This window comes from Meriones unguiculatus, chromosome 4 (assembly GCF_030254825.1).
Source record: "Meriones unguiculatus strain TT.TT164.6M chromosome 4, Bangor_MerUng_6.1, whole genome shotgun sequence".
Lineage (NCBI taxonomy): Eukaryota > Metazoa > Chordata > Mammalia > Rodentia > Muridae > Meriones > Meriones unguiculatus.
This window is the reverse complement of record NC_083352.1, coordinates 131,719,556-131,743,739: the sequence shown is the minus strand read 5'-3', so window position 1 is coordinate 131,743,739 and position 24,184 is coordinate 131,719,556. Positions and strand designations below refer to the sequence as shown.

Here is a 24,184-nt window from a genome sequence, read left to right as displayed (position 1 = left end):
AAAACTGAAGAAGTAAGACCTGAAATTTTTACTTCTATAACATCATATTAACAACTATGTGCCGACTTGCTGGATTATAAAGTATGTGTCCCTGTCACACTTACTGTCCTGGCTGACAGCCAGTCAGTTCCTAGAATCACAGGCGTCTAAGTGGATACAACAAAGTGTGAATCAAATGAAAATGAGAATTAGTACTGGCCAGAATGTACAACCCAAGTTTTCAGGTCATAAAATCACAGTCTAAATAAATAATAACTATGTTAAGCAATCAACATTAGGGGTGACTTGTCACACAGAAAAAGCCAACTGATATAGTCTATAAAAGGTTATTATTACTAAAATATAATCTATTGTCATCATGTGTAATTTGACAAAGCTTTGAAGAAAGATGCCTGCGGGGTCTCAGAACCAAAAGAAGCTACTCATCAGCCAAGGAAACTTCTGTATTCTGTGATTCTGTTTGATGTAACCCTGAGAAGATCAAAGTCAAATCCAACGTTGCCCCTCCCTGTTTCCCAAGCAAGCCCATGAGGCTCCATGGAATGCATTTTGGCATTTAACCATGCCTACAGTTCCTTCCCACTTTGTCCTCTCTCTTTTTACATTTAATATGTACACATGTATTTGAATGAACCAGCTCAAGTCTTTACAGTATAAGCAGACAAGTTAACTCAAGTGCTACAATCCTTAGGAACTGTAATAAAGACAAAGGTATGCAACTGTCATCTCCAACAGGAACTCCCACTGTTTTTACAACTCAAAATTATCACTTTTACTTCCTTCCCTAGGTCTTAAAACAGTTTTAGCTGGAAGCACAAGGCTCCCACCTCAAGCACTTGGAATTTCTCCACACTTTCTAGGGAGGCAGCAGCACGCGTCTTAGCAGTGTTGCATCTTAGGCTGGACTTGACTAGCTTTGACATCTGTCTTTACCACTTACATAAGCAACCCTGATGGAGTCAATCACTAAAAAGTCTTTGTATTTTTAATTTTCTGTCTATGACACAAATCTTTCTAAGTGAGCTATCATGAGGATAAAGTCCACGTGCAAAACACTGGTTATTGTTACTCCTGTTACCAGTCTTCTCCCCTTGTTTTTCACTTCTCCAGTCTCTTTAGATATTCACCAGTTTCATTAAGGGAACAAAATAACAGGAGGCGCAGTGTAATAACAGCACAGACAGTGTGCAGCTGGTTCAGCTCGTTGTGAGACAGTGCGCACTAACGGCTTAGGTGTACAAACACTTCCCTCCCCCCAGAGCTCTGCTGCTGCCCGGCAAGAGTGAAAATACCTTTGCCACGTTGCTTCTTCTCCTTTTGCTCACTTAGTTTGTCTAGAGGTAGGTTTGTCATCTCAACTCCATACACGGTTCTTGCAAGCACAGCTGTCAAAGAGTCCATGATGTTGGACCACTCGGTGATGAGCTCTTCCCATTCCGTAAGGGACGACAGCACACCAAGAAAGTCATCCCAGAGCTCCCGGGAAATGTACACGCAAAGGTTTGCTCGGATCCAAGCCACAATAAGTGTCTGAAACCAACCAAATGTACGATCTTTAACAACAATTAATATAGCATCCTTTTCACTGCTGTTCTTACTTTTGATCAACTGTAACCAGGAGTTGAATTATGCTAACATAACTTATCTGAGAAAATATTATTCTGAAGTGCACGACTAACACTGCTGTTACCAGTGAGAAGACAAACCCTCTCTCCATCCAGCAAGCACTCAGTTTCTGGAGGCAGCTCTTTTCCTGTCACCACAGAGGGTATCTCAAACATCTCTGTGTGTGATCTTCTAAGCCCCATGTGCTGCAGGACTGAGCAGCTGGGATTGCTGCAGAACTCAAAGATAATTCATTACCTAAGGTTCTCTTCAGCCTCAGCCCATAAGACCTTCAGTCCACTGGTGTCTACCCAGCTTCACTTTCATCTGCGCTGTCTTCCAAGAGTTGTTTCCACTCCTGACCCAGGTCCTTCTCAGAACCATGTACTTCCATTAACCTGACCCATCCTTAGCTACACACTCTGCTTCTCCCTCATCTTAAAAACCAACACACTCTCCTTGCAGTAGAGTCCCTTCTGCTTACAGCCCTTTCCCTCCTCTGCCACAGTCACTCTTCTCTACTTCCTCATCTCCCAGCTATCTGGATGGGTTTTTCTTTCTGGCAGCCCCCCACTTCTTGCCTGGGTTTGATTTATCTACTTCTATGCCTCCTCTATCCTCTAAAATACTCTTCTGTCTTCATGTCCAAAGTAGATCCAATCCCTGGTTTCCTGATTATCCACCTGCTTTACCAAGAACAAGCACTTGTAGCCCATCATCATGAAGTCAATTACTATATATATATATATATATTTTTTTTACCTAATAGTGGGTTGATTTTATTATTAGATCAATATTTTCTTTTAGATAGAGATTATTAATTTTATTGTAGCACATGATTTTTGGTAATGGCCTTGAACTCTCGAAGACAGGAGTTTAAAAATATAGAGAGAGAAACTGGTATTTTAGTCGTAATGAAAATACTCAAAAATAATAATGGTAATAAAAATGGACCCCGTATTAGATCAGTAGACATAAAGGACAATGGCAACTTAAGATTTCCTGACCCTGACCCAGTTCCTGACATATAAAAGCACAAGAACCATCCTTGTCTGTATGACAAACAGATTACTGTGTCTTCACTGAGTGTGTCACTGAGTGGACAGCCTGATATGTTTAAATCATGGCCATTTCCCTCCTCAGATCTCACCCAAGGACATGGGAAGTCAAGAGATGGCCACAAATCTACTGTGCTTCCTATGTCATCCTCTCCTGACTGCAGAGTAGGGCAGGACACAGAATATAAAGTAGTACTCATACTCCACCAAGCCAGCAATACAGAGCCAGTCACAACCAGGATCTGTCAAACTCTACAAAATGAAAAAAATGGGTACAGGCTAAACAGAGAATTCTCAACAGAAGAATACTGAATGGCAGAGAAACACTTAAAGAAATGTTCAACATCCTTAGTCATCAGGGAAATGCAAATCAAAACAACTCTGAGATTTCATCTTACACCCATCAGAATGGCTAAGATCAAAAACTCAAGTGACAACATATGCTGGAGAGGATGTGGAGAAAAGGAGAACACTCCTCCATTGCTGGTGGAAATGCAAACTTGTACAACCACTTTGGAAATCAATCTGGCACTTTCACAAAAAATTGAGAATAGCATTACCTCAAGATCCAGCTATACCACTCCTGGGCATATACCCAAAAGATGCCCCACAAGGACACTTGCTCAACTATGTTCATAGCAGCTTTATTTATAATAGCCAGAATCTGGAAACATCCCTCAATGGAGGAATGGATGCAGAAATTGTGGTACATTTACACAATGGAATACTACTCAGCTATTAAAAGCAAGGAAATCATGAAATTTACAGGCAAATGGATGGAACTAGAAAAGATCATCCTGAGTGAGGTAACCCAGAAACAGAAAAACAGGCACGTCCTGATTCATCCATTAAGTTGACTTCAATTCTTTAGGACATTCTCAACCACCCAAAGGTCACCTCCTCCTGCTCACTTTGCTGGGCATCTAGAACAATCTACTTAGTTTTCCACTCAGCAAACTGGGCCTACTTCCTCATCGTCTCTGGCTGGCTCTCTCTTCTATCAACCACAAAGATGTCTTCATCTCTCTCTGCATGTGTTCTCTCTTCACAGTCGCTCCATCCAGTCTGAGGCACTGCATACAGTTAGTTGCTTGACACAATGATGGTCTCAAGTTTTGATCCCAGGCCCATATTTTTTTTTTTTATCCTGTAACTATCTGGTTTTCTCTCCACTAAGATGCTCAACACCTGTTACTTTCTTTTTTTCTTTTGTTTTGTTTGGTTGGTTTGGTTTGGTTTTCGAGACAGGATTTCTTTGTGTAGCTTTGTCTATGGCTGCCCCAGAACTCTCTGCAGACCAGGCTGGCTCCAAACTCAGAGTTCTGCCTACCTCTGCTCCCCAAGCCTGGTGGTTTAAAGGTGTGCTCCACCATCATCCACTCACTCCTGCCCCTTCTTAACGCCTACTCATCTCAAATAAACCAAGAGGAAAGAGATGACAGAAAAAGATCCCTAAAAACCCAACTCTAACTGTGAAAAACAGACCACAACATTTAGGACAAATCTAAGACGGAAAATTTCTAACAATGTAAAGTTAATTTGACAAAACTTGTAAAATCTCAGTAATTAAAAATAATTTGCCAAGTCTGCTTCAATTCTGCATTTGCAGCATTTAATGAAAAAGACTTACCCTGAAAAGCAACCCTGCCAAGCTCTGGGCAAACAAGTCCTTTCCATGCTTATCCTTTGGCTTCTGCATGACAGCGTCTGTTATCCTGAGAAGGATTTGCAACATCTGCTCCCTGGACCACCCAAAATAAAAGCTTGTATTAATAATCACATTTCCAAAGCACTTTATAGGTAAGCGCTCTCTGCAGTCATACACTATTTGGAAGTATTAGAAGTCTAGGTGCCAGTTAGAGAATAAGCATCACATCTTATCAACATAAACTGCTTTATGTTACCACAGTTCTACAAACACGCTTTTCACGTTCATGCCAACTGGCAGGATGACATCTTCCAGACATCTTCCCAGCCTGACTTTTCTCCTTGCAGGAAGGAGGGGAAAGATGGTTTTCTCCAACACATCAGGACATTCACTGAGGAAATGGCTGTGCCAGTCTGAATTTACACAGCACTCTGCCATGCTCCATCATTATATTACATAACCTGGGAAGTCTCCCCATCTGCCTTTGTGACAGAAAACAAAACTGACTCTCTGCACTTTAATATGAGGGCATAGGCAGACAATACCACTGCATGACTGTGGTTCCTGAAGAAGACAGAAGGGGTTCAGAAAGGTCAGGACTGAACACTGATGGGCAGTGCACTTGTGCCTGGCAGATCCTGCCTATACCAAAGTACACACCTGGCATGGCTGCAATCACCACAGCTTAGTCATCATGTGCTACTGTTTTCAGAGTCTTACTGAAAGGGGCTTTACATAATAGGCTTAAAAAATCAACATAATACTGCTAATTATGACAATCAGTGTTTAAAACAGCAGGCCATTTTTTTCTTTCTTGTATAGTTAAGTTTTATTTCTCATATCTTTGGACTCTGAGGGGATGGAAAACCCATTAAACTTTAGTATAGAGAGAAAGTCCATTAATTCTAAGGGAATCACTCTGGTTTGCTGGTTCCTGTAAGGCTTTGAGCCCTAATCATTTATTCACCTTCATTACTTTCTTCTTGCTCTTCCTACTCTCTAGTGAAAAAAACTAAGAACACAACAAAGCAATGTGGTCCAGATCAGACAACGAGATCTACAGGTGATGGTTTATTTTCTCCTGTGTCGTTGCAGTGGACAGATTATGCAGAATCTCAGTAGCCTTCTCATGGTTTAATGACTCTGAGAATTTGCGATCTGCTCCCTTGGTAGCTGGTCCCACTGGGCTTTAATCTCAGGTTAACGTATTTGTCCACTTCCATTCTCCCAACACTCTATTCTATCTATTTGCTTGTATTGCATTGTCTATAGATTCTGAAATATGGAAGAGGAAAACAAATCTACCAGTTGAATCTAGACACAAGTGCACAGTGCAGGACCGCAAGTCTGAAGAGAGAAAATATAAAAAGGAATGTCAGAGCTGGAAGTGTGCTGCTTCTCACAGCCAAGATACCCAGGCCCCTGTCACAGGGGGACTTTGGCTATTTAGTGCACTGCTGTGTGCTCAGACTAGATGTTCAGGAGCTAACTACTAAATGGAAATAAAAGAAACAGAGCAGTAGGTAGGAAAAAAGGGAGAAAGGAGAGGAGGACAAAGGTGGGGAGAGGAAGGGGAAGAAAGTGTGAGGCATACGTAGGTCTGTGTGGAAAGCAAACCATGTCCCCTTTCTATGCTCTACCTTGGCTAGTTGTTTTTGTTTTGTTTTGTTTTGTTTTCTACAATTGTCTTTTTATACATTTATCTGGACATGTATAAATTACTAAAAGAAAAATAACAGTTGCTTTCTTTTACTTCCTAGGCTTTTCATCAAAATAAAATGACTAAGAAAACTACAACCCCGCACACTGTACAGAGAATCCATAGCTTTCTGAGAAAAGAAGCAGAAGAGACTGTTCACGCAGCTGCGGTGCAAGGAGCACCGTCCAAGTGCAAGCCTCGCAAGGGCCGTTCCGCCTGCTGTGATAGCACTGGGTTTACAGCACACTCCGCACAGCTACGCTGCCAAACTCAACAGCTACTGGACTCAGTAGGAGCGCTATTTCAAAACACCAGAAAAGGCGACCTTGCAATTTACACTTTCAAATCCTCATTTTGATACTTGTGATTTCATATTTGTGAACTTGTTACAAGCAAAATTCTTCTGGGTCCACCCTTTCCTCCTCTTGGTGGCCCATGGCCTCTGTCAGCTCACATTTGCCTTGTCTTTAGGGCTTCCTACAAACCGTGGACTGACACCTTGTACAATACCAACAATGCTGGCTCTAGGGCATCTATAAAACAGGTGTGGTCCTAGGAAAATTCCCAATACAGAAGGAAGCCACTACCACAGGACTTCAGTGGCCACAAAGCCCTAGAGGCTAAGCAGGAAGGGCACTCTACAGGTGGTGAAGTGAGATGAACATGCCCAGAGCATTTCCAAGATAGGCCACACGTGAGGACAACTGGAAGAAGGGAAGCGTGGCTCAGGGCTTGCTGCCTTGTCACTAAGAACACTGAGGGCGATGTGGACACAGGCATGGGAAAACATCTAACACTCTTTACATTCAAGAACACAGTTAGACGAAAGGGGAGGAGGTCCTCCCCAATCCGTGGACTTGGAAAGGGGCAGGGAGGCACTGAGGGAGGGAGGGTGGGATTGGGAGGGAATAAGGGAGCGGGATACAGAGTTAATAACATGTAAATAATAATAATAATAAAGAAACAGAGTTTAGTCCAACGTGGTGGCATACACCTTTAATCCCAGCACTATGGGAGGCAGAAGCAGGTGGTTCACTGTGAGTTCAAGGGCAGCCTGTTCAAAAAGGGGAGTCTATGACAGCCAAGAATACACAGAGGAACCCTGTCTCCAGGAAATAAATGAATGAATGAATGAATGAATGAGTGAATGAAGGTTTAAAATGGGAAAATCTACTACTGAGTAATGTAACACTAACTCCTGTTTAAGAGCATTTAAAAAATAATGAAAATATTTACATATTTTCACAAATGAATTACCTAAGTGCTAGGTACTTCCCTTTGCCACAATTCACAGAAGCTGCCTCAAAGGGCTGATGCTCACCTTATTGTCAGTTTTGAAGAGACATTAGATTAATGGAAAATAATAAATGGAAACCTTAACACTGTGAATATGCTGAAAAGGAAAGACAGGTGTTTTAGGATGTTAATCTGAAATAAACTTACCATGTTTTTTGATTCATTCTAAGTTCCATTATCATGCGTCGAAAAATAATCAGAACAGCTTTACAGGCATCTACTTGTTCTCTCAGGAGCATGGGAACTTCGGCACATGGTTCCAGCAAAAAGACATTTGCGGCGTTTGTAAGAAAGACCTTAAAGCCAGTGATTTCACATTAAAAACACAATTAGCTATATACATCAGAGGATATTTTTCCTACTGATAATATTACCTTTCTTCTATCAATGAATCATTTCGGGTTTTTTCCACAGACAAATGGCATCAATATAGGTTCCAGGTATTGTAGCTCAGCCCCTAAGAACTGCCTAGGTAGACGCCTCAAAGGCTTTTCCCTACTATTCCATATAAACAGTGTTACTTGAACCATGAGTGTTAAAATATTTGAATTTGTTACATCTTTCAAAAAGTAACAATAAAACAACATCAACAAAATATAGATAAAAAAAACAGGACCACTATGTCAGGATGACAACATCTAGGATGGAGAGAAGGTCACAGAAGAGGCCCGTGGCTAGACAACAGAGCTATAATTATTTTTCCAAAGTGAATTTAAGGCATCAAGTAGAGGAATAAGAATCAATTTATAGTAAAATCCATGTGATGCTGACAGAAGCTCACAGTACAGATGCCACATGGTCCATTTGCATCTACTAGAATGAGGACTTTTTTCTTTTTCTTTGTGTGTGTGTTGCTATAGGGATGGGGCACTGTATATATGGGCCTGTGCATATGGAGGCTGGAAGTTGACATCGGTGTCTTCTTCAATTCCTCTCCATCTTATATATTGAAGCTGGTCTCTACTTGAACGTAGGGCTCAGTTTTTGCTTGTCTGGCCAGCTAACTTACTCCAGGGATTTCCCTTCTCTGCCTCCCTGATACTAGGATTAAAGGTGGGCTGCCAAATCCACCTGGCTTCTACAAACTCCAGTCCTCACTAGTGCAGCAAACGTTTTACCAGCAGAGCCAGCCCTCCGGCCCCAGAGCTTTTTTAAATAGGAGAACTCTATTATGTAACAAGATACAACAGTCTCAGCATATTCTTAAGATATTACCAAAGAACACTAGTCAACTGACTACTCCATGCTCTGCCCCAGATCTCTGGGGTACAAGGTTCTGTAGCAGTAAAGCTGACTCAGGTGCTCAGACGGTAAATTACTAGAATGAAAGAACTTGGTAGTATTCCTAACAATGACACTAATGGCCCGTCAACTTCAGATACTCATTATTGTCAACTCGATGATAAAAAAGGGATAGGATTTGGGCTAGAGTGATGACTAAGTGGTTAAGAACATTAACTGCTCTTCCAGAGGACCTGGGTTCAGTTCCCAACACCCACACAGAAGCTCACAACCATCTGCAACTCCAGTTCCAGGAACTCCAATGTCCTTCTCTGGCCTCCTTTGGCACCAGGCACACACGTGGCGTACAGATACACATTTAAGTAAACAACCTGTACACATAAAATAAAATAAATCAAATGGGTTCTGTCTCTACGCATACTCCTTCGTAGGTCTCCTTTAAGTTAAACAGCGTGCGCACGAAGGCTGTGGGAACTAACTCAGTTTCTCTGGCTTCTTAGTGGAAGAAATCCCAAATAAAATACATAGGCTTAACCAGACAGGCTCAAATCAACACACTGACAAAATGGACGCCAGCTTCTAAGGCTTAGCTTTTGTAGGATGAAAAAAGTTTCACGTCCTAATTTTATTTTTTAAAAAAAATCACTAATAATCACTACCAGATTAAAAAAAAATCACACTGTGAATTTGAATAAGAAAAAAAGAGAACATTTTTTTTTTTGTTAAAAAACCATAGCACTTTTAGTGACAATGTTTTCACATGAGTAAACTACCAATGACATATTATAACACAAGGCCTTTTAATTTCATGCGTTTCCTTCTTGAATTTGAAAATTCTACCCATTCACAATTAACCCATTGGTTAAGGTAACAACAAACAATCAAAATTATTATGTCCAAATTGTATTCATCCAAGATGCTCTCTCATCATACCTCCATCCAGCCTCTTTCCCCAGGAAGAGCCACTCAAAGAGACAAGTTACTATATACAGTGAGAACAAAAACAACGTAAACCCCAAGTTATTGTGGGGCTGTAGAGCTACAGGATGACTGCCATCCACGTGGAAGGAGAGCTACAGGAGGCAAGATCTCTCCAAGTGTGTGTCAAGACCACAGGCTGTAACCGAGCTGTACTCACGTGTGTGTGGGTGTCCACACGTGTGTGTGGGTGTCCACACGTGTGTGGGGTGTCCACACGTGTGTGTGGGTGTCCACACGTGTGTGTGGGTGTCCACACGTGTGTGGGGTGGCCACACATCCAAAAGGTCTCTCAAATGAAAATCCAAGTAACTCTTGAGATGTGCTTAGAGGACACTTCCAGGTGCAGATCACACATAGCTCACAGCCACTGCAAAATAATCCTCAAAAAACCTGCAACTAGCTTTCCTAGTCTTTTCTTTTACTAGAAAAAAATATTTTCTGTTTATAGGTGGGAAGAAAAATGTAAAACTTGAGGACTCTAAACACAGGTACACTTCGAATGATATTATTCTAATTAAACAAAGTGTTCACAGCGTCTTCTCCCCCCAGGCTGTCTTATGTCCCCAACGGCAGCATACCTGCAGCATAGCTTGGGCCCCAGCTTTCACATTTGTGTTGTCTTCCTCTGTCACACACCCTCTGCTCATGGCACTTGTGAAAGAATACGTGCGTCCCCAACTGGATGACCGTTTATGACCAGAACTTTCAGACGAGACCTTCGCAAGATAATAATCCATTAACCAAGCAGGGAGAAGCCTATGCTTACACACTTGGTTCCTCATACCTGCTCAGAACTCGGCAACCAGCACAGGTCTCAATCCTCAGTATGGACCGGAAGAGCCACATTTGCACCAATTCTACTTCCTTACTGTTTGATCTGACCCAATAACTAATTACTAAAATCATTTTACCAATATTGAAGCACCAAAATAACAGAATCAGTACAGACACTTAAAAGTTTTAAGTCTGTGGCTAAAAATTTTAAATATTGTAAATTAAGTTGATCAGGAACATAAATATATTTTAAGTTTCTTGTTTTTAGGGGGGTGTTTTGTGCTGTCGTTTTAGATGTATCCAAGCCTTAGCCTGGAAGAGACAGTGCCTCCTACAGGAAGGCCACACCTCAGCGCTGCTGACACATCAGAAAGACTTGCTCTTTACCCAGCTAAGCTTTTCAAATATTTAGTACAGATTTCTTCCGGGCAGTAAACTGCAAAGACAAATTTGGCAAAACATCCTGCGTGTAATTTTCCCAATAACTATTTACTTAAACAAGTTTAGAAGACACCAGCTTTTCAGTCTCACAGAGAGAACTGCAGAATGTGAGAAAACAGCTGTCTTGCAACAATGACTAAGAAAGCAGCCATGTGCACGTGGCTGAGGCTAAGCATAAAGCTGACAACCACCCCCCAAAGACAGAGCCTGAGCGACAGTGCTTCAGAGGCAGTCCTCACAGCACCTAACGGCCTGCCCGCATGGCCAGAGTGGGACCCTCTACCAAGCAGGTCAGTTCTGCCAAGATGCATGTACCCTCAACTCAAAGGCCAAGGTTACCTCCTTGGAGTCAGTCTCTGTAAGTCCAAATTTGTCAGCATCTTCTTGGGCAACATCCTTTTTATCTGGCTCCTCCATGAACACAGGTTTATTCTGGAGGATCCACTTCCTGTATACTTGAACTACTTTTCTTGTTACAGATATCTCACAGGACGGCAACAAAAATGCCTGAAAAAACAAACAAAAAAATTAAAAAAAAAAAAAAACTCTTTAATGCCACACAAGCTGAGATTACAGACATTTCCATCACCAACCTCAGAAACCTTTAACTTGCACAGAGACCACACATACACTTTTCTACACACCACTTAACTGAGGAAAAAAGACATCTTCATAATTGGAACAAAAAAATATTTCAGGTAGTTTTTGTTACTAAAAATAACCACACCATACTCATCTAGACATTGTCTATATAAAATAATTATAACTAAATTTTCAAGGTTCCTCAAAAAATATAGCCTCTTCTTGCTTGTTTTGTCTTTTTCTTCTCCTTCCCTTCTTCCATCCCACGTTTGTGCTTTCTTCCCTACTTCCTTCTCCGACAGTTTTCTACATTTATCAGAACACAAAGCACAGCCACAAATGTTAACAAGACTGGTGATTTGTAACACTGTGCACATTTGTCAGACTTAAAAACAAGCAAGCAAGCAAAACTCTATGTGTTTATGCACAGGCCAGAACAACACTAGATGTCTTCAATTGCTTCATTATCTTATTTTATCATATAGGTTCTTTCACTGAACTTAGAACTTGGCTATTTGGCTAGATTGGCTGACCAAGAAACCACAGGAGTCTTCCTATGTCTGCCTCCCCAGTGTTAAGAATGACAAGCACATGGCACATTTTATGACATGGGTGCTGGGATCTGGATGGAGACATAAAAAAGGACAGAGTGGTATGCAAGAATGGCCAAGACGAGAAAACAAATCCACATAGTCACAAACCACAAAGGCAAGCAGAATAGATACAAGAATTTCACAGTATTTGCTGAAAACCAAAGGCAATCAGAAAACATCAGGAACAAACCACATGGTTTGTTGTGTCTGTCAAAAAGAAACCATGAAAGAAAGGCCTGAAGTTACTCAAAGTACAAAAGGCACATGGCTACCAGTATAGACATAATATAGTATCCCAAAGAACATACTTCAAAAATGAACACAAAATGCATACACTCTCAGATAAGAAAGTTTGTTGCCAACAGTCCTGAACTAAGGGAAATACTAAAAATTATCCTTCAGACATAAAGGGAAATTATTCTAGGTCAGAAGTTTGGAAAGGAATAAAATATCACAAAAAGGACATTTGTAGAATTCTAAATGAATAGGGCATATATAAATATATATTTATATGTAATATAGTAGTTCTGAAAAGTATGGTATACATATACAAATTCATTTTATAATATGGAATTTAAATATATAACAAAGTCCTATGAGCAGATAAGGATTAAGGGGGTGAACATGAACTTATGTTGAAACTGATAATAGATTTTAAGTTAGAGACGCATGATACTCTCTAGCCGTTAAACAAATACAGGTGAGTGTAATACCTACACTCATAAGCACTGGAGAAAAAAAGGGACAACTAGCCAAAAAAAAAAAAAAAAATCACCTGCAGTACAATTAGAAAGTAAAAGGTAAAACTGCTGATTTACATCCAAGAAAAGCAGTTTCTATGTTACATGGAAGTAGAATAAAGCTGCAATCAAAAGGGAGAGATTATAACACTGTATTTAAGAAAAAGCTTTTTAAAAAATCACCTGCAATTTGTAAGAGGAAATCCAAAGCATATGTATATGCGAAGTAGACAGTAAAAAGATAGAAAAACATGTATCATGAAAACACTTACCAGAAGTCAACATATTAAGACTGCACAAGACAGACTTTGAAAAACAGTACATTTGTAAAAGAGAAGCTACCGTCTCTTCACATCAGATGGACGCCATCACAGAAAGCCACACGGTTAATACAACTGGATTAGTGGACTGTGGTGAGCCCTGCCCCAGAACATACAGCTTGAACACAACTCCAACCCCTAACACTCAGGGAACACCACGGAAGAGAGGGTGTCAGAGCCGGAGGACAAACAGTCTGCTTTGAGACTGTATCTTCTAGAAATGACAGCCTGAACAAGGGCAGTATCAAAAGAAACGTCACCAGACATGCTAACTTAAAAAAGGAGGAAATCTCATGAATCCAACACCTAGACAAAAACTACAAGTAATGGCTCCTGGGAGAGAGAATTACCCTCTTCCAGGTAGATATCAATTTGAAAAGGAAATGGGGGAAGGAGAAGGGACATGGGGGATTAGAAAGAAGATAAATATGAGATGGGTTGGAGAGAAAGGGAAAATGAGGAAATGATGTAATTATATTTTAACTTTAAAAATAAATTTTAAAAAACTGGAAGCTTCCTAATGATAAACTCTTCAATTCATAGGAACGCACAGTAATAAAATGCATACTGATGCTACAGAAGAGAAAATTTAACTAGCTGGTCTAGCCTCGTGGCTTTTCGTTGATCTAAAAATCACTAGGTTTGATGGTCACACAGCTGAGTAGTCCACTGCAGGTCTCCCCCAACTCTGCTACAGAGGTCACCTCTGGCTGAAGCCACCTAGTGGGTTAAAGTCTTTCTTCCGAGAAAAGCTTCATTTCACTACCTTGCTCAGGGAAAGCTGCTCTTTTCATTTTTCTTTATTCTCCAGAGACAGTTGCCTCTGGCTACCCCATGATGAAAGGTGCCTTCTACACACTTCTGTAAATGCAGGGCTAGCTACTCCTGGGGAAAGGACTTAAAATGGCATGGGACATAAAGTTACTTAATCAGCAACTTTTCTTTGGATTTACAGAACGAACGCAGAACCTCTGGTGACTTATGGATACCAACAGTCTGTGCTTCAGAAAAGCAAACTATCCCAAATTCAGAAATGTTTCATTATTGCCAACTTCAAAGGCCTACCCACCTACACCCCCACCCAAAATCAATCCCTATGAAGCCTTATACCTGCAACTCATATAAGATAGCTTCTTCTTCTTCTTCTTTTTTTTTTTAATATGAATCTTTTTTCTCTGTGCATTGGCATGAAGATGTCAGAATCTGTGGAACTGGAGTTACAGACAGTTGTGAGCTGCCATGCGGGTGCTGGGAATTGAACCCAGGTCCTTTGAAAGAGCAGACAGTGCTCTTAAACACAGAGCCATCTCTCCAGCCCAGCTTCTTTTTTTAAGGCATCCAAGAGTCCTCATCTTCCAACTTTCCAGCTTGTTCCCAATAAAGCACTGCCTTTTCCATTAAATATGTGGTTTTACCATGTAACAATGAAACTTGACTTTCTACAGTGTCTTAGGGTTTCTATTGCTGTGATAAGCACTATGACCAAAAGCAAGTAGGAGAGAAAGGGTTTATTTGTCTCATACTTCCCTATCCCTGACTGCATCACTGTTCGTTACTGAAGGGAAGTCAGGACAGGAACTCAAACAGGGCAAAAACATGGAAGTAGGAGCTGATACAGAGGCCATGGAAGGGTGCTTCTTACTGGCCTGCTTTATATGGCTTGCTTAGCCTGCTCTCTTACAGAACCACCAGCCCAGGGATGGCACCACCCACAAGGAGCTGGGCTCTCCCACATTAAGAAAGTTCCCTACAGATTTGCTGACAGCCCAATCTTAATATGTCATTTCCTCAGTTGAGGCTCCCTCCTCTAGTTTGTGTCAAGGAGACATAAAACTAGCCAGCACATGTAGCTATACTACAGCTGACACTTATGTACAAATACTGCAAATACTCAGACTTTCAAAGAAAAGAAAGGAACATCTATAGCTATAGCAGGACGTTCTCATTAGAAAGTAAACAGAACAGAGCTGGGGGAGAAGCAAGAGTAGCATCGGGCCTGCATATTAGACCCTCCTGCTGCAACCTGCCCCCGTTTTCACCTCTGACACTCTGAAGTAGGTGCAGCATCATTTCTCTAGCCAGTTTAGTCTTACTTTCTGCTGCCTCCATTCTGCTATTAAGACTATACACTGAGGTTTTCTTTTCTGTATTAATAAACTTCTCAATTATTACTATTTTTCATTTCAAATTTTGTTTTCTCCTTTTCTAGTATGCATCTGTCCTTGCTTACTGCAAACATGTTCAACTTTTTCAAAATGTTAAATGTACTCATTCCAAAGGTTCAACCTTAGAACCTAAGTCTGAAGTCCTTATAAAATCTTCCTGCCACTAATTTGTAGGCCAAGAAAGTTTGGCTTAAAATTCCAAACTCTGGCAAAGAAGAGGAGGAAGAAGAAGTGGGGCGGGGGGAGAAGGAAGGGGGAGAGAAAGAGGAGGAAGGAGAAGGAAAAAAAGGAAGAAGGAGGAGAAGGAGAATAAGAAGGAGGAGGAAGGAGGAGGAAAAGGAGGAATAAAGAAGAAAAGAAGAAAAAAGAGGAGAAAGAGAAGGAGAAAGAAGAAAGACAAAGATGATGAAAGAAGAGGAGGAGGAAGAAGGAAAAGGAAGAAAAGGAGAAGAAAAGAAACTTTTGGGATGCCTTCTTGAAGCCACTCAATGACAAATTAAATAAAATTAAATAAATAAATAAAAAAAAAAACAGGCACAATATCCAACACAGTAAGTATTCTAAAAGGTTGTGGAACCAAGATGAAAGATTTTTGAATACAAAACAAAGATTAAACAACCCTATACATTATGATTCCCAATCAATTTCTGATAACAATATATTTACTTACTTACTTAGTCAGTCAGTTTGTTTCTGATACAAGATCCCATGTAGCCCACGGTAATCTCAAGCTAGCTATGTAGCTAAGGCTTGCCTTAAACTCCTGATCCTCATGCCTCTACCTCCAAATACTAGAATTACAGGCTTTTAACCATGGCCCAGTGGTACATTTATCTTTTAGAAGATAAATTTATAATGTAGTAGAATTGGCTATCCACACGATGCCAGTCAACACTGATCCCAGAAGTTGCTGTGTCCAGCACCGACCACTGCAAACCTGTGGCATCATGACTGCTGCCCAGCTTCCAACCTCTCCCTTCTCTCTCTCTCTAGCTCTTCCCTGCTTCAGCTCTTCCCAGCACCTTTTCTATCTGGGGTATGTTATTCCAGAGTCCTTGACAAGGAGCCTTTTTCTTTTTTTTTTTTTTTAAATAATTTTTTTTAATTTTTTTTATCAGTTACATTTTATTAACTCTGTATCCCAGCCGTGTCCCGATCCCTCATTCCCTCCCAGTCCCTCCCTTCCTCCCTCATCTCCACCGTGCCCCTTTCCAAGTCCACTGATGGGGGGACCTCCTCCCCATTCATCTGATCCTGTTTTATCAGGTATCTTCAGGACTGGCTACAAAGTCCTCCTCTGTGGCCTAACAGGACTGCTCCTCCCTTCGGGGGTGGGGAGACCAAAGAGCTAGTCATTGAGTTCCTGTTAGAAATAGTCCCTGTTCCCCTCACTTTGGGAAACCAATTGGTTACTGAGCTACCACAGGCTACATCTGAGTGGAGGTTCTAGGTTATATCCATACATGGTCCTTGGTTGAATGTCAGTCTCAGAAAAGACCCTGTGCCCAGATATATTTGGTCCTTGTGGAGCTCCTATCCTTTCCCCATCAGACTAACTCCCCTTCTTTCTTATGATTCCCTGTACTCTGCCAAAGGTTTGGTCATGAGTCTTTGCTTTGAAAACACTGCTAGTTAGAGTCTTTCAGATACGCTCAGTAGACTCCTGTCATACGTTCAATGCACATCCCATCTGTCTTTCTAAACGAGGATTGATCATCTTAACCCATGTCCACTCACTTGATTATCTTTTTTAGGTGTATAGATTTCATTATGTTTATCATATCTTATAGGTCTATATAAGTGAGTATATCCCATGTTTGTCTTTCTCCTTCTGGGATATTTCACTCAGAATGATCTTTTCTAGATCCCACCATTTGCCTGCAAATTTCATGATTTCCTCCTTTTTGATTGCTGAGTAGTATTCCATTGTATAAAAATACCATAATTTCTGTACCCATTCCACCGTTGATGGACATCTGGGTTGTTTCCAGGTTCTGGCTATTACAAATAGAGCTGCTATAAACATGGTTGAGCAAGTGTCCTTTTTGTGTACTTGAACAAACTTTGGGTATATACCTAGCAGTGGTATAGCTGGGTCTGGAGGAAGCACTATTCCTATTTGTCTTAGGAAGCGACAGATAGCTTTCCAGAGTAGTTGTACCAGTTTACATTCCCACCAGCAGTGGAGGAGGGTTCCCCTTTCTCCACAACCTCTCCAGCATGTGTTATCGCTTGAGTTTTTCATCTTGACCATTCTGATGGGTGTAAGGTGATATCTCAGGGTCGTTTTGATTTGCATTTCCCTGATGGCTAATGAGGATGAGCAAAGAGGACTAATATCCAGTATATACAAAGAACTAAAGAAGCTGAAAAGCAGCAATCCAAGTAATCCAATTAAAAAATGGGGAACAGAGCTAAACAGAGAATTCTCGACAGAGGAATATCGAATGGCAGAAAAACACTTAAAGACAAGGAGCCTTTTTCTTCTTTACTCCCTTTCTCATTCATCTCTTTTCTCCTGTGCCACAAATATTTCTATCACATATCCATGTCATACACACTTCAGGGAAAGCACAACTTTCTGGAAGTGCCCCTGGGTTGTGCAGGCACTGAAGCCTTGGGAACACTGGGTTCACTGCCACCTGCCTACCTCTGAGCTGAGTGTGACATGGGAGCATAAAAGTAATTGTTGAATTTGCCTTTGTTAAATTAAAAAAAAAAAATCTGGCTTATAAAGACTTGTGACAAACTAAAAGTGGGACTGAAAGGGCCATTACTTAGTTTTATAGTTTCGGCCAAATCAATACAATTGCTTACCATGTTGTACGTAAAACAGTAACACTACAGTTTGCATCTGGAATGACCTCATCCTCCCACTGGCCCATGTGTCACTTGGTCCTTGCTTGGCACTTCTGAGAAGTGGCATAAATTTTAAGAGGTCATGGAAAATTGTGCCCTCAAAGAAGACTACAGGACTCTGATCTCTTGCTCTCTCTTTTTCTCACTCATCCGTTAGATAAACCAGTCCAAAGCAACAAGACCAAGTGACCCTGAACTAGAACCTCTGAAACAGACAAAACACAGCTCTGTACTCAAGCTCATGCCTGTAAGCATGTGTTAGAGCAATGGGAAGATGATTCACAAGAACAAAGATGACTTCAGCTTCATGAATATGTAACACACACTGACCTGCCGAAACACTTCATTCACAAAATTCACATAACCCCGTGTTGACAGGAGGATCCGTTGCACCATTTCATACACTGTCCGATGCTCCTCTTCAATGCTACAAAGACTGGAGTTGCTGAGTCTCCGGTCAGACAAGGTGCTACTGTTAGAATGGCTTTTGTCCTGCTCTGTGGACCCAGCACCATCCGGCTCTGGCACTTTTTCTTGTATTGCACCACCACCAACAGTCTGGAAAATGTCATCACACAGCTCAGCAATCAGCATTCCCACTCACCAGCACCTACCAGAACGTGAATCTTGTCTTGCTTATCACCTTTTGGGTTCTGTGAATGTTGCAGTACTAGAGAAGGAACCCACAATTTCATATATGTGAGACTGTACTCTGCCACTGATCCATACTCTCAGACCCAGGTCTTGCCTTATTTCCAAGTAATCTAATTACCACCAACCGGGTATTACCAATTGCACAGGGTATTATAGAAATGTAAGCATCAGTAACTGCCTCCAGCATGGAGCCCTGAACCTCTGCTTAACAATTTTCTAATTAATCAATAATCTTTTCTCAACTGAGTTATTTCAGTGAAGAGGACTGTGAAGTCTTATCAGCTAAAAAGTTTAATTTGCACGTGTGGAATCGCAGAATAAGTTAATGTGTTAATGAAATGTGTGCCATCATCACACCAGGGCTCTATACGTGTGGAAACTTGAGAAGGCTTACAACAAAAGCATGGAGAATCACCAGACCCAGACTAACAGTTAACATTTTCTCTCTCTTAAAGCAATATTCTTGGGGCACCCAGTGTCCATATAAGAAATCCATTGACCTCGCTAGTGAGACAGCACAGACTAGTTGCAGATGGGCCAGCCTTCTCTCCAACTAGCAATAACAGGCATGTGATGAAATGGATGGATAGACCAACCATCCATGAGCTAAGATCACAACCCAAGGGCCCATGAAATACACTTCAAGTATCAAACCAGCTTCTGTCCCACTAAATAAAATAAAAAAATGAGGTTAGAGGGACCGATCTCTAAGCTCTGAAAACAGTCGTGCTCCAAGACGTACACACACTGAAGGCCCTCCTACCTAGCAAGACTTTTCTGAAGGCCTCAGGCAAAGGTGGCCTTGTCTCTAGGAAAAGCATCATAATAAGGCAACTACCCCCGATGCTGAACTGCCAGTCAACGGCCTCTCCTGAGATGCCAGAGGATACATGACAGCATGAGCTGTCTCCACAGGCCACCTGAGGATACATGACAGCATGAGCTGTCTCCATAGGCCACCTGAGGGCCTTCCAGATACTGGTGATGGGTCAGAGAAGACCCTATGCCTGCGCTCAGAAGACACAACATTTAAACAAAGGAGAAAGAAGGGAGGCAAAGTACCCGCAAAGCTGTACTTTCAGAGCTTCCCTTGCCCCTAAGGCTGCCTTCTTAGAGCAATTCCAATACTGTAGAGCAAGTGCTTCTGATTGAAGATTCCTCTGAAACCTGAGGCCTGCAAACAGGTGAGCCAGTAAACCAAACCCTATAAGACCCACAGCTCTAATAATCAGTTACTTTGCTAATGTGCTAGTTTACTACGCAGGAAAAAGAGTTTAACATGATGGCTGCCATACCTGGATGATTTTAGGCAATACATCAACCCCATTTTTAGTGTTTTGTGTTGCAGTTAGATACTTCTTTTCCAGAAAAAAAGTTACAATCCATTTAATGAAAACAACACGAGCTGCCATGTATGGAATTTTTGTACTGTAAACTGTTTCATTATCTCGAGTCACAGAAACATATACTGGCTTTGGTCTCAAGTGGGGGATTTCTGATAGAAAAAAAAAGGAAACAAAGTTAAGTTAGTGAATCTTAACATTATATAATCCCTATGAACAGTTCCAATTAATAAACATATATTTGGTTGTTTGGATAGCAACTAAAAGTGATGACCCATAAATGTTTAGAAATAGCATATTCTGGCAGGCTTGATTCTGATTTTGCCTTACAATATAAATAAAAGGGAGTGGCTACTATTGCCCACATACTGCAATACTTCACAGCCACACTAATTGGTCTTGTTAACAATTTTGAAAACTATACAATACAATAGTGACTATATCTTCAGTGTTAGTATACCTAATTTAATGTTACTTTATGGCTGGAAAAAAATGTGAAAGCATACATGAACTTCAACAACAACAAAAAATCTAAAGCTGGACATGGTGGTACAAGTCTGTAATCCCTACACTCAGGAGGTCAAGACTTTCCATCTAAATGAATTCAGAAACTCACATTTCATCACTTTTTCTTATCAAGTTTCATCAAGTATGAATACTGTGTGGCTGGATCTGAGATCTGCTCTGCGTCCCACCCTGGATCTTAACTACTTCCTATATTCCTGCAGTACCTTGGTGAGGCAAAAACATTGACAATACATAACTTTGTTGTTGTTTATTTTTTATTATAGAATCTCTACATGTAGCCAAGGCTGGCTTCTAACTTACAGTTTTCCTGTCTCAAGTTTCCAAGCCCCAAGACTACAGTTATGGGCCATGATGACCAGTTTCAATACATAACTTTCAACCTAGCAACATCAGCAATGTATAGTGTTTTACAATGAACACATACAACACACACACATACACACACACACACACACACATATATATATAAACATATATATACACATATAAAACAACAAAAAATATCTATATAACAAAATATAGGTCTCAATACCCACTAAAAGTCAACTACTCTACAACTTTTTAAATTCACCAGGCTTCAGCTATTTTTCTGTCTCATGTGTCTGTATGTCTTTGAGTCTGTATGTGTGTGCACGCGCATGCAGGCATGAATTAATTGGGCATGTCCTGCAGTCCCTTGCAACCTGTTCTCCTCCACAGCTATTCTTAATTATCCATCTAATTTCATCTGTTTTTATAGGGAGAAGATTTATAAGCACTTCTGCTACTTTAAGGAATGATTCCATCCTGTGAATCCTAATTTATTATAAAAGGAAACTTTAGGAGCTAAGTTAATGCTCCTTTCTGTTTCTCAGCTTTCTGGGGGCCTCCTATCCTTTAACTGTCCCATCACTCAGCCATCTCTTTCTATAAGCACCTGTCAGTATCCTGGGAGATAAAAGTCCTAACATAAAGTGTATCCCTCCAGCAGCTATGAGACCCCTACCTAGCCATAGCACAGGGCACGGCACCACTATAACTCATCACCCATACGATAAGACTAAGAAATGCAAAACGTGACATTAAAAGGTGGCAAACATATAAAAAACAAAACAAAACATCACATAGCTTAAATTATGTTTTTAGAAACCATGGTTCTCTTTATTTCTAGGATGTAAAGCCTCTTAGAGAGTTCACATAATTGAATCGTTCATTAGGTAACTTTAACTTCTCACAATAGCATTACCATTTACTATGAACATATGTGACTACTCTGCTTTAAAACAGTCACAAGGATTACTATGAAAGCTACTGTACAGCTTCCCTGTGGATGACACCCACAGAAGAACCATCCACTACTTACCAAGTACAGGTTTGTAGATGTTGGTTAACTTAGTAAATGATGGAAACAAATGAGGAAGATAATACTTTCGAAACAATGTAAAAAGAAATTTAAAACCAGTATCTTGATTCTCCTTATTCTTCCACTCCAAGCTTGCAGCCTTTAGATAATATGTAGGAAAGAACATTTGTATATTTACAGTTTAAATTAACATATACAAACATGAAATGATATTAGATTAAAATTCCTATTGTAAGATTTCAATTGATAATAATAACTAAATCATATCTCAACAAAGCTCAAAAGACGGTAAGAATTCCAGGTATTGTAAACCTGGGCAAGAACCTATGACTGGGTACCATAGGCCCTAAGGAAGACCCTACTTATTTTGCTGAAGGGACATACTATCAAACTGCCTTCTAAGTATTCTTGCTGGAAGCTTCTTCAGCGGTGGATGGTGGTTAGTTTAGACTTACAAGTGTTCAAAGTGCAGAGACTAAGTGACTGCAGAATGCTCAGCCCCAAAGAATCCCTGTATCAACTCTTTCCACATAGCTCAGGGGACGTCTTGGAAGAGGGAGTAGAGAATTCTAAATGTCAGAGGTTAGGAAGGACAACAGCAAAATAGCTGCCTCCTAGACATGGCAGGGCCTGTCAGAGAAGCCTGCACAAGGTCAAGCCAGCCAATACTCTGAAATGGACAGAGGAGGAGCTTTTGGCAGGTGACAGCTGCTGGGTGAAGGAGAACCAGTTTCCTTCAGCAGTGTGGTCCATGGTAGGCTGCCCATGATCCGGTAGGTGGTCCTACACCCATGCACATCTAGGCAGCTCTAACTGTACTAAGTGGATTATTTGAAAGAGGAGGAACTTGGTGAGGTGGCATACTCAGGAGGCAGAGAAAGGCGAGTTCACGGCCAACCTGGTCAACATAACAAGTTCCAGGCCAGCCAAGCTGCACAGTGAGACTCTGACTCAAAAAAAAAAAAAAAAAAAAAAAAAGATTGGAAGGAAAATGGAAGAGGGGGAGATTCAGGAAGAGGTGTGAAAATGGTCTAAATATAGTGCATTTGTGTATGAAATCACCAAAGGATGTGTGTTTTTCTTCTTCTTCTTTTTTTTTTTTATTAAAGTACTCACACCAAGTCTTGCTGAAGTGTCCCAGCAACAATGCATGCCTTGTGTTTAAAATTGCCTCAAGGCAAGAAATAAAGACAGAGAAAGAAAAAAAGGTAGTAACTCTCCTTCCTATGAAAATAAGCCCATCAGTGAAACAGCCATGAATTTCCTCTGACCTGAATAACCATATATTTCAACAGTATTTGAAGAAAAAAGCAGGTTTGGTCCTCAGCAATCTTCTCCCCTGATATGGCTGGCAGAAGTGGGGTGATTTCTTCTGGGTATATTTTTGCTGAAAGGTAGAAAATAATGAGTGCTTATTCACCAAAGTTAAATTTTAAATAAGGGTTTTAAAATGGTCTCTATACAACACATCTATTCAGCTACTGGACCGTCTCAGATGAACCCCAGACCATTGTGTCCGAGGGCTTCAAGGCAGCACAGACGTCTACACTGCCTTCTCTCCCTCTGGACCATTCTTTCCCATTCACAATCTGTCTTAGTCAGCCTAAATCCAAGGCAATGAAGTATTACACAGTAAGTCAACACTCACAGGGCACCAAGAGTCCAACGATGCCACATAAAGTCTCTCTAGAAATGCTACCTGGAAAACCACAGCTAGCAAAGTGTTGGGGATTGTTCTGACCTTGCCCTCACTTTCTGGTTAAACCTATCCTAGCTGAGGAAACCTGCCTAAGTCATTAATATCTGACTGGTTGGTTAAACAGCCTATACCTGGGCAGGGCAGAATGGGGTAGGTGTGGCTAAGGTTGCCAGGCTTGGGGCACAAAAGAATCTTTTGGGGTGCAAGAGAATCAAGGGAAACAGCCAAACAGGAGGAAAGGAAGGAAGAGGATACCACAATGGGTTAGTATGGAGAAGAAACCATGTGGGCTGGGAGGAAGGACTCCAATAATAGTGTGAAAAGGCCCAGAGGATGAATACAAGCAATTATCATGTGATTATGGATGAAAGGTAGTCCAGACAGAAATGATTAAGGTGGATGGCACTGGATGGGTGCTGGCAGTTGCCCAAGTTAAATAAGGCAATTATAAAACCTAACAGGTGTCTGTGTCTTATTATTTGTGATAGTGGGTTAGATAACACCTCTGTGATAACCTTAGGGCTAATAATAAACTTTACATAGCCCAACACTCATCTTTTCACTACAACGGCAGAGTAAAATGAAGGCCTCTTAAAGGAGCAACAGTGATGAGAA

At 40.9% G+C, this 24,184-nt stretch overlaps 1 protein-coding gene across 4 annotated transcripts in view; it reads right to left on the bottom strand.

The window, feature by feature from the left end:
• Ralgapa2 (Ral GTPase activating protein catalytic subunit alpha 2) overlaps positions 1 to 24,184 on the bottom strand; it is a 269,491-nt gene that overhangs the window by 179,429 nt on the left and 65,878 nt on the right. For all 4 annotated transcript variants that reach the window (XR_009591640.1, XM_060383131.1, XM_060383130.1 and 1 more), the window contains exons 7-15: positions 23,142 to 23,257; positions 21,871 to 22,009; positions 19,953 to 20,152; positions 18,334 to 18,561; positions 11,084 to 11,251; positions 10,108 to 10,245; positions 7,454 to 7,602; positions 4,294 to 4,405; positions 1,293 to 1,530 (exon numbers count right to left, since the gene is read on the bottom strand). Coding sequence is in view for 3 of the 4 variants with exons in the window: in XM_060383131.1 (XP_060239114.1) it covers positions 1,293 to 1,530; positions 4,294 to 4,405; positions 7,454 to 7,602; positions 10,108 to 10,245; positions 11,084 to 11,251; positions 18,334 to 18,561; positions 19,953 to 20,152; positions 21,871 to 22,009; positions 23,142 to 23,257 (1,488 nt within the window). In the remaining variant the exon portion in view is untranslated. The remainder of the gene's footprint in view (positions 1 to 1,292; positions 1,531 to 4,293; positions 4,406 to 7,453; positions 7,603 to 10,107; positions 10,246 to 11,083; positions 11,252 to 18,333; positions 18,562 to 19,952; positions 20,153 to 21,870; positions 22,010 to 23,141; positions 23,258 to 24,184) is intronic.